The sequence below is a fragment of the Polistes fuscatus genome, unplaced genomic scaffold, assembly GCF_010416935.1.
Source record: "Polistes fuscatus isolate 324 unplaced genomic scaffold, CU_Pfus_HIC Scaffold15, whole genome shotgun sequence".
Taxonomy (NCBI): Eukaryota; Metazoa; Arthropoda; class Insecta; order Hymenoptera; family Vespidae; genus Polistes; species Polistes fuscatus.
Genome location: NW_025113053.1, coordinates 3518581 through 3531332, shown reverse-complemented (window position 1 = coordinate 3531332; position 12752 = coordinate 3518581). Strand labels below are relative to the sequence as shown.

The 12752-nt window shown below is 31.5% G+C and overlaps 1 protein-coding gene and 1 long non-coding RNA gene across 6 annotated transcripts in view; one reads left to right on the top strand and one right to left on the bottom strand.

Annotated features, from left to right (window-relative positions):
- The window catches only part of LOC122514491, a 779718-nt gene that overhangs the window by 364998 nt on the left and 401968 nt on the right, over positions 1-12752 (bottom strand). The window lies entirely within an intron of this gene.
- LOC122514469 overlaps positions 1-12752 on the top strand; it is a 220427-nt gene that overhangs the window by 101745 nt on the left and 105930 nt on the right. For all 5 annotated transcript variants that reach the window (XR_006303058.1, XR_006303059.1, XM_043631329.1 and 2 more), the window contains one exon: positions 6235-6379. Coding sequence is in view for 3 of the 5 variants with exons in the window: in XM_043631329.1 (XP_043487264.1) it covers positions 6235-6379 (145 nt within the window). In the remaining 2 variants the exon portion in view is untranslated. The remainder of the gene's footprint in view (positions 1-6234; positions 6380-12752) is intronic.

Below are 12752 nucleotides of genomic sequence, written 5' to 3'. Positions count from 1 at the left end.
AAAGAAGTATAACTTCAAAATAAAATATAAAATATAAAAATAAAATATAAAGTAAAAAATAAAAATTATTAACGAAAAGGTTAAAGACTAACCTTTCAATTAATCAAAGAAAAATCGAGAGTAGATAATGTATATTATATATATGTATTTACTTTCATTCGTGATGGTTTGTCATGGTAAATTCAATAATGGCTTTAAAGCTTAGGAAACTTCGTAATCCTTGCGAAAGCCTACGGTCGAACGAGAGGTATCAACTACACCGTCATAACAAACGATGTTGCAGCACTTTCGAGAGAACTTCTCCGGTTTCCTCGCGACATCCTCTTCCGTTCTTATAGAACCCCCTTTCGATATCTCCAAGGAAGAGACAAGAAAACTTGTAACGATCCAAAGACCAAAGCAAGTTGTTGGACAACGCGTATTGCGAAATCCCGCTTGGGTTGCATTCTCCCTTGTCTTTTGATATCGAGTTCGAATCTCGCGTTCGGGATCAAATTTGAGAAAAGAAACAAACTTACACGAAATATCCTCGTAGAAGAGCATTTTCTTTATCGTTCATTTTAGCAAAATTAAACTATTCGAGACATTTTAATTTACTCTTCGCACACACACGCGCACACTCTCTTTCGGTGCGTGTTTTTTTTTAATTTTTATTTTATTTTCCAAATTTTTATAAGAGAATAATACTATTTATTTTAAGTAAATATTAAAGCAGACATAATGGAGAGATATCACATTATCATAATGTATTTTTATTAAATTTAATGACGACAAAATGTTGCGCATATGTTACGTTGAATATTAAATTACAGTAAACATTAATATTTTTTATCGTGCAATCTCATTTATTATTTTTCTTAAAAGTTACAACAATTTATAATTCAATTTAACGTTAGATTTATTATTTAACTCGAAAAAGTATGCGATACAAATATTTCTATCTTTGATCAATAATAATTTATCATTTAAAAATATACTTCAAGATCTGTATGCGGTTTATTAAGAAACTGTTTAAAGCTTAACCTTCGGTTGTTTTACTTTTATAATGGAACATCATTAAAACTTGAAGAAACGAATGATAAACGAAATTAGAGTAATTCGTTAAAGAAATTGGAAATAACGTTGCATCCTCCAATGGTTAGGTAGGATCATCAAAGCCGTTAGGAATTAGAAGTCTGCTGCTACTAATGTTGATTTAACGAAAGCTACTCGCATCTTTGTGCGTGTAACACATTTTACCTTTGTATACCTTTCCCCGGTAGATTTTATTTTACTTCTTTTATTTCTTGTCTTTTATTTTTTTCTTCCCCCCTTTCTTCTCATCTCTTTTTTCATTCTTTATTTTTTTCTTCTTTCTTTTTTCTTTTTTTTTTTTCTAAAAGAGTACCAGACCGGATTTAATCTCATTAAGTGCCGAAGCTTCTAGGTTTCGTAGTAGCTGCGGTACCGGCTGTGGCAGCTTTTATTATCCACTGGTCTTTCTTTCTCTCTCTCTCTCTCTCTCTCGCTTGTATGAACGGCTTTCAGTAGCAAGGCGTGCGGCTCACGGTGTAAGATAAAAGTAATTAAGTCGTGACCCAAGGCTGACTAATTGCACGATTTATTATTCTCGAGTGTTTCTTCTCGTTCACGTCGAAACTCGTGATTGCATTGTGATCGAAAATATAACTCGAATTTTTATTTCTATTTTTATTTCCTATCTCTCTACCTCTTTCTCTCTCTCTCTCTTTTGTTTACTTTTTCAAAAGGAAAACTTGAAAAGAACTTCGTAGTCACGCAATAAGCTGCGATAATTACAAGAAAGTATGTATCAATTGAAATTCTAGTCTCGTTTTAATGTCTACGAATGTAATCAGCAGTTAGCAGGTAGTTCACTGTTTACGTTTGATTGTACTATTGAAGAAAGGAATATAATTTTCGAAATAAAGTTTCAAGAAAGAAAGAAAGAAAGGAAGGAAGTAAAAAAAGAAAAGAAAAAAAAAGAAACGAACAAATTAAGGAATTGAAATAAAATGAAACGAATCGAATAAAGATTACGATTCTTGGTTGGAAATTCTTCGAGAAATCGATTTAAAGTACTTAGCAGAGACCGATTGAAATGTCGGAGAAGTTCGGCCGATCGCAAGTCGTTGAATGAAAGAAAGGATGAAAAGAAAGAAAGAAAGAAAGAAAGAGAGAGAGAGTAAGGGTGGGTGAGACAAGAGGAATGAAGAAAAAGAAATTCAATCGCTTTACTTGCACCATAGCAGGATGGCTAATAGCTATGGCGTTGAAGTTAACGATCCCGATAATCGGACGCGCGTCTTCTTTCACCCTTCTTCATGAAGCGTAAGAAAAGAGATCGAAAGAGAGAGAGAGAGAGAGAGAGGGGGGAAGGGGTGAAGAAATAAAGGGACAGATAGAAAAGAGAGGGTAGAAAGATCCCAAGAGATATCGGTTTCCAAGATCTTCCAAGAAGGATTTTTCTTTAAAAACCAACTGACTGTTCAGTTGGTTCTTTCGGAGAAGAAACAAAAGGATCGAGATTTCTTTTTAACTGCGTATCCTTACATAGATAATATATATCTATCATTATATATAACTATGTATATATAGAGAGTGTCCATTTAAATTTGACTATCTTAAATATCTTCTCAGTTTTCGATCATAAGAGTACGAAAATTCCTCCTTGATACGAGTTTAATGATCTTGAAGATATTCACTTTTTCATTTCATTACGTTTAGATGTATTTTAATATGAAGGATTATTTGTTGAAAGATCATCAACAATTATGAAAACGTTCAATGCAGTTAAAGCTAAATCATGTACAGTCAACCCTCCTATAACGCGGTGAGTGCGTACCGCGTTATATGGAAACCGCGCTATAAGAAACGCAGAATTAGTACAAATCACATTATTCGTACCGCGTTATATGGATACCAATAAGGACAAGATAAATTATAAATTATTTTTATTGAATTGAAGAGTTTATATAAAGAAATGATACCAAAACTAAACTGAAAAACTGTTTTCCAACAAAAACAAGAAAGACTTTTGTAAAATTTAATCTTTCAACACTCATCCTCGCTGTCAGATAATATGAGTCGCCTAACTCGTCTTCTTTTAATAGGCAAAATGTTTTCCTCACTTGGCTCATCTTCACATTGGTTTTCGATTGTAGCTTTTTTTTCTAACTCCACTAAAACCTCTCTATAGGGAGCTAAGCAATTTCTTAACTAACTTTGCGCTACGCACCGTTGAATGATCAGTTTGAATGAAATGGAGTTCTAATTCTTTAGCCAAATTTAGCCCTTTTTTCACATCTTGTAAATCGACATTTGGCACCCATTCGTTTTCCTTATTTTCGTTTACCAATGGATTTGAGGTGGGTGCATCAATTAAATCCATCATAACGAACTAAACATAGGCTAAACATTCTTAGGCTACGCGGAAGGAACTTATGGGATGCTGTTGACGGAAACCGCGCTGTAAGAGTATCGTGTTATAGGAGGGTTGACTGTATACTCTTTATATAATACTTATATAACATATACATATATATATATATGTATATAATATATTACATAGTATATATATGTGTAGATATCTATACACACTTTCCTGGTGGCGTTGAATCCCTTCCTCTCAATGTGCTTGCTTCCCCATTGTTCATTTTTCAGAAGGCTCGTTCGTCCGGGCCGCCGAGCCTTTTGAGTGTTTTGAACGATTCACAGATAATTCCCGATGCGCTTCTTTTCATTCTCACTGAAATAAGACTTTCTCGCTCTTACCTTTACTTCGTCTTTGGTTTGGCATCCACCACACATCCCACTCCCGTTTCTCTCCGTTCCTCTCTAACATTTGTTCATCCTTCTCCTTTCACTTATCGAAGTACCTTTATCCTTTTGCAAAGAGCAAAAGAATTCAATGACCCGAGCTCTATCTATCCCTTTGTCTTTTCATATTCTTTCATTTTTATTTTATTGCTCATCTCCTTTTTACTCTTTGTCTATTATTCTTTTTCTTATTTTTTATTTTCTTTCAACAGAATTTTATTTGATTATTTTTTATCGAATTATATAAATATCTAGAGTATATAACAAACTATATTAATCATAGAAATAATATAATTATATTAAATAATGTCAAATTTAATCGAACCAAATTTGTGGAACAGATTATATTTTCTTATAACAACCTTTGTATGTCCATACAAAGTATGACTTTTTATTTAATTTTCTTATTTCTTTATAAAATATAACTCTCTCGAGTTTAAAGTTATAAAATATATCGTAAGCCGCGAGAAGATTAAATTGATTTGCAATAAAAAAAGAAAGATGTAATGAAAAAAGCATTGAAATACCCTTTGTAGCTGTAAAAATTATTTTTTATGATTAAAAGGTATTTTTTCTTTTTTTTTTTTTCATTGCACGTTCATTTAATCTCTATGGTTTTAATCAAATTAAATCTTATACTTGATAGATATATATATTTTAGCAAAAAATAGTTAAATGAAGAATCATACTTTAAACAATTAGTGTATAAAGAGTGATATAAAAAAATGTATTCTGTATCAATACTTTTGTTCTACAGTGTATAATAGACTGTCTTTACCTCGTTGAAATAATTTTTGTATAATAATTCTTTTCATTCTAACCATTGTTGCGTTTAATTATTATTAATCGAGATTGCATATAATTAATAACAATACAATTTTGTTGTTTTTCTTCTATTTGGTCGTATTTAATCAATATATCGTTATATCAGTTATTTGAAAAATAACACTTTTATAACTATTTATATTTCGATGATTGAACGGTAAGGAGACGAAACGAAATAAGCCGATTGGATTTTTACAGCTGACTATAATTATTTATTAAACAACTGAACTTGCAATCTACGCTCATCCCTCGTAAATACTTACGACGATCGGAGTGTATTTCGAGTATCGTTTTATTTTTCGTCATATATCTTCCATTTTCCTCTCTCTCTCTCACTCTTTTTAACGTTGGTACAATTGTATTTTTACTTCGCTTTTTACAACGCATTTGGCTTAACGTTCGCCAAAAAAATGTAATCTATTCGTCCTCGGAAATAGCACATTAATAAAAAAATACGCGTGTAGCTTCGCGTTCGTGTTTCTGTTCGTAATCCGATATAGGATTACGGCAACACCGAAGAGCGATCGAAATAGGAACGCTTGTTAATATTCCAAAATTTTCCTGTGAGCGTATTTTTCCATCCGATTAAAAACATTGGTTTATTAATCTCCTTCTCTTTTTTTCTCTCTCTCTCTCTCTCTCTTGCACTTTTTTTCTTCGTCCTTCTTTCAACATTATTGGTTCGTCCCCGTGAATAAAAAAAATTTTCTATTCATACACATCGAGAAGAGAAAAAGAGAAATAATAAAATAAATCTGATCTCTTAAAATTATACAATTGAGTTTATAATTTGAAATAAAGCACAAACACCATTTTATCTCTCTATTATGAAATCAAATATATTGCATATTCATATTTAAAAAATTCATTATGTAAGATTTCATAGTTTAATATGCGTTCATAGTATTCGTAACATTTTCATTTAAAATTAAACTTTTATGAGCGATAAAAGATTTGTTCGGGTAAACAAAAATAATTGATTTTTAGTAACCTTTTTCGTCAAGCTTCTTTAAATTAATAAAGAATGTAGTTTGAATATAATTTGATATTTGTGCGAGAATGGGATAGAATAAAACTACGATGAGAGAGAAAAAATGAAATAAGAGAGACCATATGTGTTGAATGAAAAATTCAAATAACAAGTACTTGGAAAGATTTGGTGAGAGAGAAACCGGATAAAAATAAGTCGAAAGAAAGGATTACAAAAGTAAAGGTATATAAAATGTAGTCAGTATTATTATTATTCATTTAAAATTGTATTATTTTCATGATAACTATTCGATATTTTGTGTAATTTAAATCTTTCTCATTTTTCCCATAACAAATAATTAACTGTAAGTTTGTGGGGTTATGAATTTTAGCTATCCATAATTGGATTTTAGATGATCAATAATAATGGCACTACTAGTAATGTCATAACTCTGATCATTCCTTCTTCATTACCTACGACCATTCCATCTTCGTAGCTCTTAGATGAGTGATAGTACTGTCATTGTGATTAGATAACGTCATCTACTAAATATATTCTACAAATGTAGGATATTAGGTTGAATTTATATACAATAAATCAATTGTGAATTTGTTTTTTTACAGATAAGGAGCAGTACCCAATAGAACCTTTACCAACATGTACCCACGCCATGAACGAGTGTCAACGAGCGAAGCTGTGTAATCAGATCTTGGAGAACTTCAAAAACAGCTGTAAAGCACGAGAGGGCAAGTGCAGAATGGAGAGTCGGTGAGTGAAATTGAGCTCGTTGGTTTCTCGTATTTAATCTATTTCATTAATTTATATTGATCGAAAAATACTCAACTAATACTTGCAAGTTTACAGCTCATCAACAAGCAATATCTACTATAGGAAGTTCTTTTTAAACGAACTATTGAATAGTGGATAATAATAATAATGAATACGGTCAATGAAAATTGTACCATTAACCGTAGCACAAATGCTTCTTCAATTTTCAGCAAATTTATTTCTATCCTCTCCTTGTTTTATTTTCTTCTCTTTTTTTTTTTTTCATTACCTCTTGAAACTCCCATGCATTGTTTTCTTTATATATTATTTTTCTCCTATGCGTGTATCATTGTTCTTATTCAAACCGTATTGTTTGAAATTGAAATAAATTACGGCTACGTTATTCGCGAATTTTTCCTTCCGTTTCTTACTTTTCTTTTTTTGCGAAAGGAAACATATATAAAAAATAAAATAAATAAATAACGAAGTGAGTTTTTTTAAGGCAAAAGAAAGACTGTCAGATTCGATTTGTTAAAAGTTTGTTCGTAAAGATCATTGATGGAATCAATCGACCGACGTCATAGTTTTAACAAGTTATGAATACCAGTTTACTTGTTTCCTTTATCTTGTTTCTCTCGTAAGAAAATTTCCACGAGCACTTTGTAGTGATTCCATTAAACCGAGATACTTCCTTCTTAATACCATAACTCACTAAGTTTATCGTCAAGTCGAAAGTATCTAGGAAACTTTAAAAATCGCCCTCGGGTCTTGATGTATACGATAAACGTTTGTGCGTGTTGAACACAACCTGCCATGAAAGAGAAAGAGAGAGAGAGAGACTCACCGTTATCCGATCAACTTCAACTTTTGTACACATTATTTTTTCATCAAGTAACATTATTTTAAACAATGTCTATAATACAAATTTGACCATTTCAAAATTAAATCTACTTTAATATTACTTATTATATACATCGTGCAGTATAAAATACTGTAATCCTATCTAAATACGAAAAAACAGAATATTATGTTAACGTTGTAAGTTTATTTTTAGTAACAAAAATATAAGAAGAAATCTTCTCGCATTCTGCGAAGATAGAAAATTAAACATAAGTTTGTATTTGGTAAGCAAATCGTTGATTCATCGTTGTTTCGTCTATTAATCACGTTTTATAATGAAAATATTAAAAAGTACAGTACATTTGATAAAAGAATAAATTCATTTGAATGCGTGTTACCGTATATATACTCTTTGCAAGATTACGAACGAAAAGAAGTTTGGTAAACATTCGTTGAACAACCTTTTTCAAAATCAAACTATGTTTATCCTTGCTTCTACCTCAGCGTATGTTTTCTTTTTTCTTCGAGATATAAACACGCGAGGCAGTTACAATTCGACCGTCTTACCGTTAACAACGTGGTGCCTCGTAAGAATATTATTTTCCTTTTTATATTTCAACAATTTCACATTATTTATTTATAATTATTAATTATTAATTATATTATCGTTCGTTCACACTTAATTGAATTCTCATTCTGTAATAGTTTTTTTTATTAGTTTCTTATCTAATCATAAGTGAATTCTTTATAAATACTTGATTTATTTTTTTTTATAAATTTTATTTAATATTTAAACTAATTCTAACTAAGAAGATTTCTTCTTAGATTTTTGTCCTAAAAATAAATAGTAGTTGAATAAGTACCGACGAAAATCTATGTCAAATGGCTGTTTAATTGTAATTTAATTTAATTTCAACAAATCTTTATTAATAATTCATTATTTTTTAATTATTTAGCAGGCTTATTCAAATCACAGGAAGATCTTCAAACACCTGTGATTTTAATATTTATGTAATTTTCAATAATCTAATCGTCGTTTCGTTATTATTTAAAAATTCTTTGCATTATTTTTTTACTTTTTTATTTAGAGTCAGATAAAAAGTGGAATTTGATTTAAACCAGATCCGTCCAACTGGAAGCCCATGAATTTATTTTTGTCGTTCGCGTGGCAAATCAATTTTTCAAAATAAAACTTTAAATAAACATCTATTGTATACTAAACTACATAATTAAAATGATTGTTTTATATAGAAAACTTATAACAGCGGCCGTTACGTGACGGGATGGTATTTTTACACTTGCGTATGGAATAATTTTGTAACGTTAATTGACTTTTCGATTATCTATCCTTCTTTGTTCTCCGAAATATTAGTAAAAGAAAAAACAGCACGGGGATTAACAATAAAAGAAGTTTGACAGCTTGTTCGACGGTTGTTGTTGGATGGACCACATTTTTATTTTGATTTATTTATTAATGAGAAAAATATTTTTTTTACGTAGAAATGATTTTCAGCGTGTACTGAAAACAATACTCGTGATAAGGGAACGCGTTAATGATAAATAAACGAATTATTTTATAAATTTAATTGTGAATCGTGTACTAATTGAATGAAAAAGAAAACAAAAAATAGAGTAAAGAAAAGTTTTCACTTCTGACAGGTTTTATTCGACAAAAGAAAAGATCTATTGTTAGGGAATTTTATTGTTGTTGAATACAGTTAGGATTTTCTTTCAACACGAAACATCGGGGAGCCAACGATGCATTCGCCATCGGACTTTCTCTCGGAAATGACGAAATTTTGAACGTTTCTCGTTCCCTCGAATCGACTACCATCAACAGATAGACAGTCAGAACGGTCTGAACCAGACGATTCGCTCTAATTTCTGGTTTGAATTCGGCTTAACTGGCAAGCCCCTCTACGCGAGTGGGCGAACGTTCTACCTCTTTTCCAGTTTGTCAGGAAAATTCAACGGTTCTAAAACAATCGGGCAAACGTGAAAACTGCATCAAAATCTCCGGCGTGAAATTCACGTTAATTGTTTCTACAGTCTTTTCCATTCGTTCTTCTTCCCAAATCCTGTTCTCTTTCTCTCTTTCTCTTCCTCTTTCACTTTTGACCTTTCTCCTCACCGTAAAGTGTAGAAACTATTCTTTTACCTAACATTTTCAACTTCTTGATTAACGTTTTATTTTTCCTAAATATAAAATAATTTGCAGATAATTAGTATGGCTTTTTAAGAAATGGAAAAGGAAAAATTGATTATTGTAATAAACATTGTAAAACGTAAAACCAAAATTTTATATTCTCTATCTTGGAATGCATAAAAAGGTTTAAAGTATGTTTAGAAAAATTGATAGAAGATCAAAAATTGATTTAGTCATATAAAATTAGGTAAAATTAAATGAGGATATACTTTCTGATAATTTTAAACGTATCTTCGGAATGCTTTATTAAAATGTATCTGTTTAACGTGAGAGTAAATGTAAGAGAAAATCTTACTCGTGAAATTACATTAAATTTTAAAACGTAATTTTGACGATCTTTGCGTTTCGTCCGTGACGTATATGTGTATGTATGTGTGCGTGTGTGTGTATATTCGTTGATGAGTCTAAAAGGGTTCATATAAATTTAGAGAAAATATCACGAATATAGCTCGTATGAAACTTTCATATTGAAACGAGTAACGCTAATATCATTATTTTACTACTTCGTACTTTAGTTCATTAATTCTATGTTCTTAATAGATCAAGAAAAATCACGAAATGTAGAAAGTTACGCGATTGGAAGACGAAATTTTCTCTGATTTTTCGATTTTGCTCTACTGAGCCAGCGATTCTTTTCTTTGTTATACTTTTTCTTTAGTAAACCTGTCTTCTTCTTGTCCCTTCGTACCCATTTCATTGTACCAATTCGGTCTGAAACGGGTTTTCTTTTCGTTTCGTTTGTCGATTTCATGAGATTAAAAATACAGAAATTGTCAACGTAAGAACATCGAAGAAACGAAGTTTAAACGATTGGAAAAGTTTGATTGTAGGAGGATCAATGTAAGAAAACTTTCGAGTTTACTTTCTCAATATTTTTTTGTGCCCTCTGTAAAAAGTACGTTTAATAATTCCATATAATTTAAACATTTTTTTAATCCTTTTTATTTTTCAATGTTTAATATAGAAAATCTCTGAATGTAACGTGTTTTACCGGACGTTTAAATCGTTGGCTTTACATCATATTAGTTTCATAAGTAGCACTTTAAAACCATGATAATTTTTTATTAACCGTACTTTTTCGTTATCGCAACATCATGTTTCGTAAATATTTACCTCGAGATGATGCGAATAGTCCTTTATTTTTATTCGAATTTACCTATCTCATTTACGGTTCAAATTCTTGTTTCCGTTGTATATCATGCTTGAATCAATGCTAAACATTTAAATCGCCGAAGAAATATTTATTCGCGAAAGAGATGGTAAAACGAATAAAAGAAAAGGAAATAAAGGATAAAGAGAGAGAGAGAGAGAGAAAAGAGACGAAACGAGATGGAGGATGGTAATAGAAACGATGTTGGTTGTCGATTTAAAAGACAACCTTATTCTTTTAAACAAGCCTGACTTACAATCATTTTGCTTGTTGGTGTAAAATGCGAGATTCGCGTGACAGAAGCCATGAAAATTACCAAGAATAAGTATAAGTAAGAGAGCTAGCATGAAAAATTACATATACAGATATTTATATTTAACAAACTTAGAGAGAGAGTGAGAGAGAAAAAGAAAAAGATACTATTCGATTTATGGCAAATTGGGACCGTAAATGGAAAATGGAATGAATATCCAAGCTCGGAAGTGGCCCAACGATTCGAACAGAGAGAAAGAGAGAGAGAGAGAGAGAGAAGCCTTGAATCGTTCCGATTCGTTCATTTTTAACAAATTCATGGGGTTCTTCTTGAGATATCCGAATGGAAAAGGGAAAAACGAGTTTGCGGAGCAATACGAATATCTTCGCGCTTCCTTTCTATTCCTTGCATCTTTCCTCGCTCTTCTCTTCTTTTTCGAGCCACCCCCTCCACTTTTTCAAACTCTACTCAGCCTTTTCCTTTTTTTCTTTTTTTTCTTTTTTTTCTTTCGTTCCCTAGGTTATCCATCTTCCGTATTACAACTGTATCTCTTTCGCGAACGTTATCTTGCGTTTCCATACTACGTTTACTTTGTATTTTTTTTTCTTTTGTGTTTCTTTTCGTGGTTGTTTTTTTCTTTCCATCCTTCGTTTTTCTCCTCCCTCCCTACTCGTACCACTCGTTCGTTCTTTTCCTCTCGTTATTTCCTTCCTTTTCCTATGTCTTCCAGTTTTTCACCATTTCCCTCTCAGTTCGCACTCATATTTTTCTCAAACTTCCGGCCTCTCGGCGAAGAGCTATTTTTCACTTTCCATCGAGGATAGTGGACGAGGTTGGATACGTCAGCCCAACCACCCTCTCAGCAAGAGTTTCATATTTATAAAAGAGTTAATATTTATTCAACCCTCGTGGATAGCTTTTTACTCATTCACTGTCCCTTCTTTCGCTTATTCTACTTTTTTTTTCTTTCTTTTTTTTTTCCATTTTAGCACAGACCAACCGCCTGCTGAATCTCCTTCTATAACTGCGGAACGTTATACACCAAGTCTTGTTTTTTCTTTTTTTCTTCTTTTTTTTTTCATAATTTCTATTAGAAAATTTTACAATTCGAGTGGAAAATTCGCCAGAGTCGAATAATTCTTGAATTCGTGTAAATTTTTCGTGTGTACCTAGTGTGTAGTATAAGTGTGCACGCGTGTATGTGTTTGTGTGTGTATGTATAGATGTCCGTCTATACACGTGTACTAGAGTAATACACTCGTTATAATATAAAATGAAATAGAAGCTTACTCGTATTTCGCGAAGATAAAAATATTATTAATTTTGTATTATTTCCATTCGTAATTTTTCCTTTGATACCGCAAAATACTTAAAATCCCTTACGCTAACCCAAAATTCATATTACTTGTGTGTGCATATGCGAACTACTATTTAATTTTCTCTGTTTTTGGGGAAAACTCATTAACCAGGTACTCGTCTAACGTTTATCCGAACATATATTTTATTAATTAATATTATTTGATTAAAATGAAATTTAGAAAGAAAATGATATAATTTTGTTCATTGACACGTTTTACGATTGCCAACAGAGCAAGGATAAGAAAGAGGCTTACGTTAGTTAGAATTAGATCGAATGAGAGACAAAAATTCGATGTCAAGACGATTTGGTTTCCCATGCTATGCCATTTTCAAGTGGTATCATCGAACACCGAACGATTGACGATTGTTTCAATCGGCTTTAGTTTCACTGGCACTTTGTATTTCACCATTTTCCATTCTTTCCCTTTTTTCTTTTTTTTTTTCTTTTTTTTTTTTCGATATAGAATGAAGTATCTCCATCTCGCACTATTCTCCTGCTCACCCTTCTTATCTTTTACTCCTTTTCGCGAGTATATACACATACACATGAATACGTACTTACTTA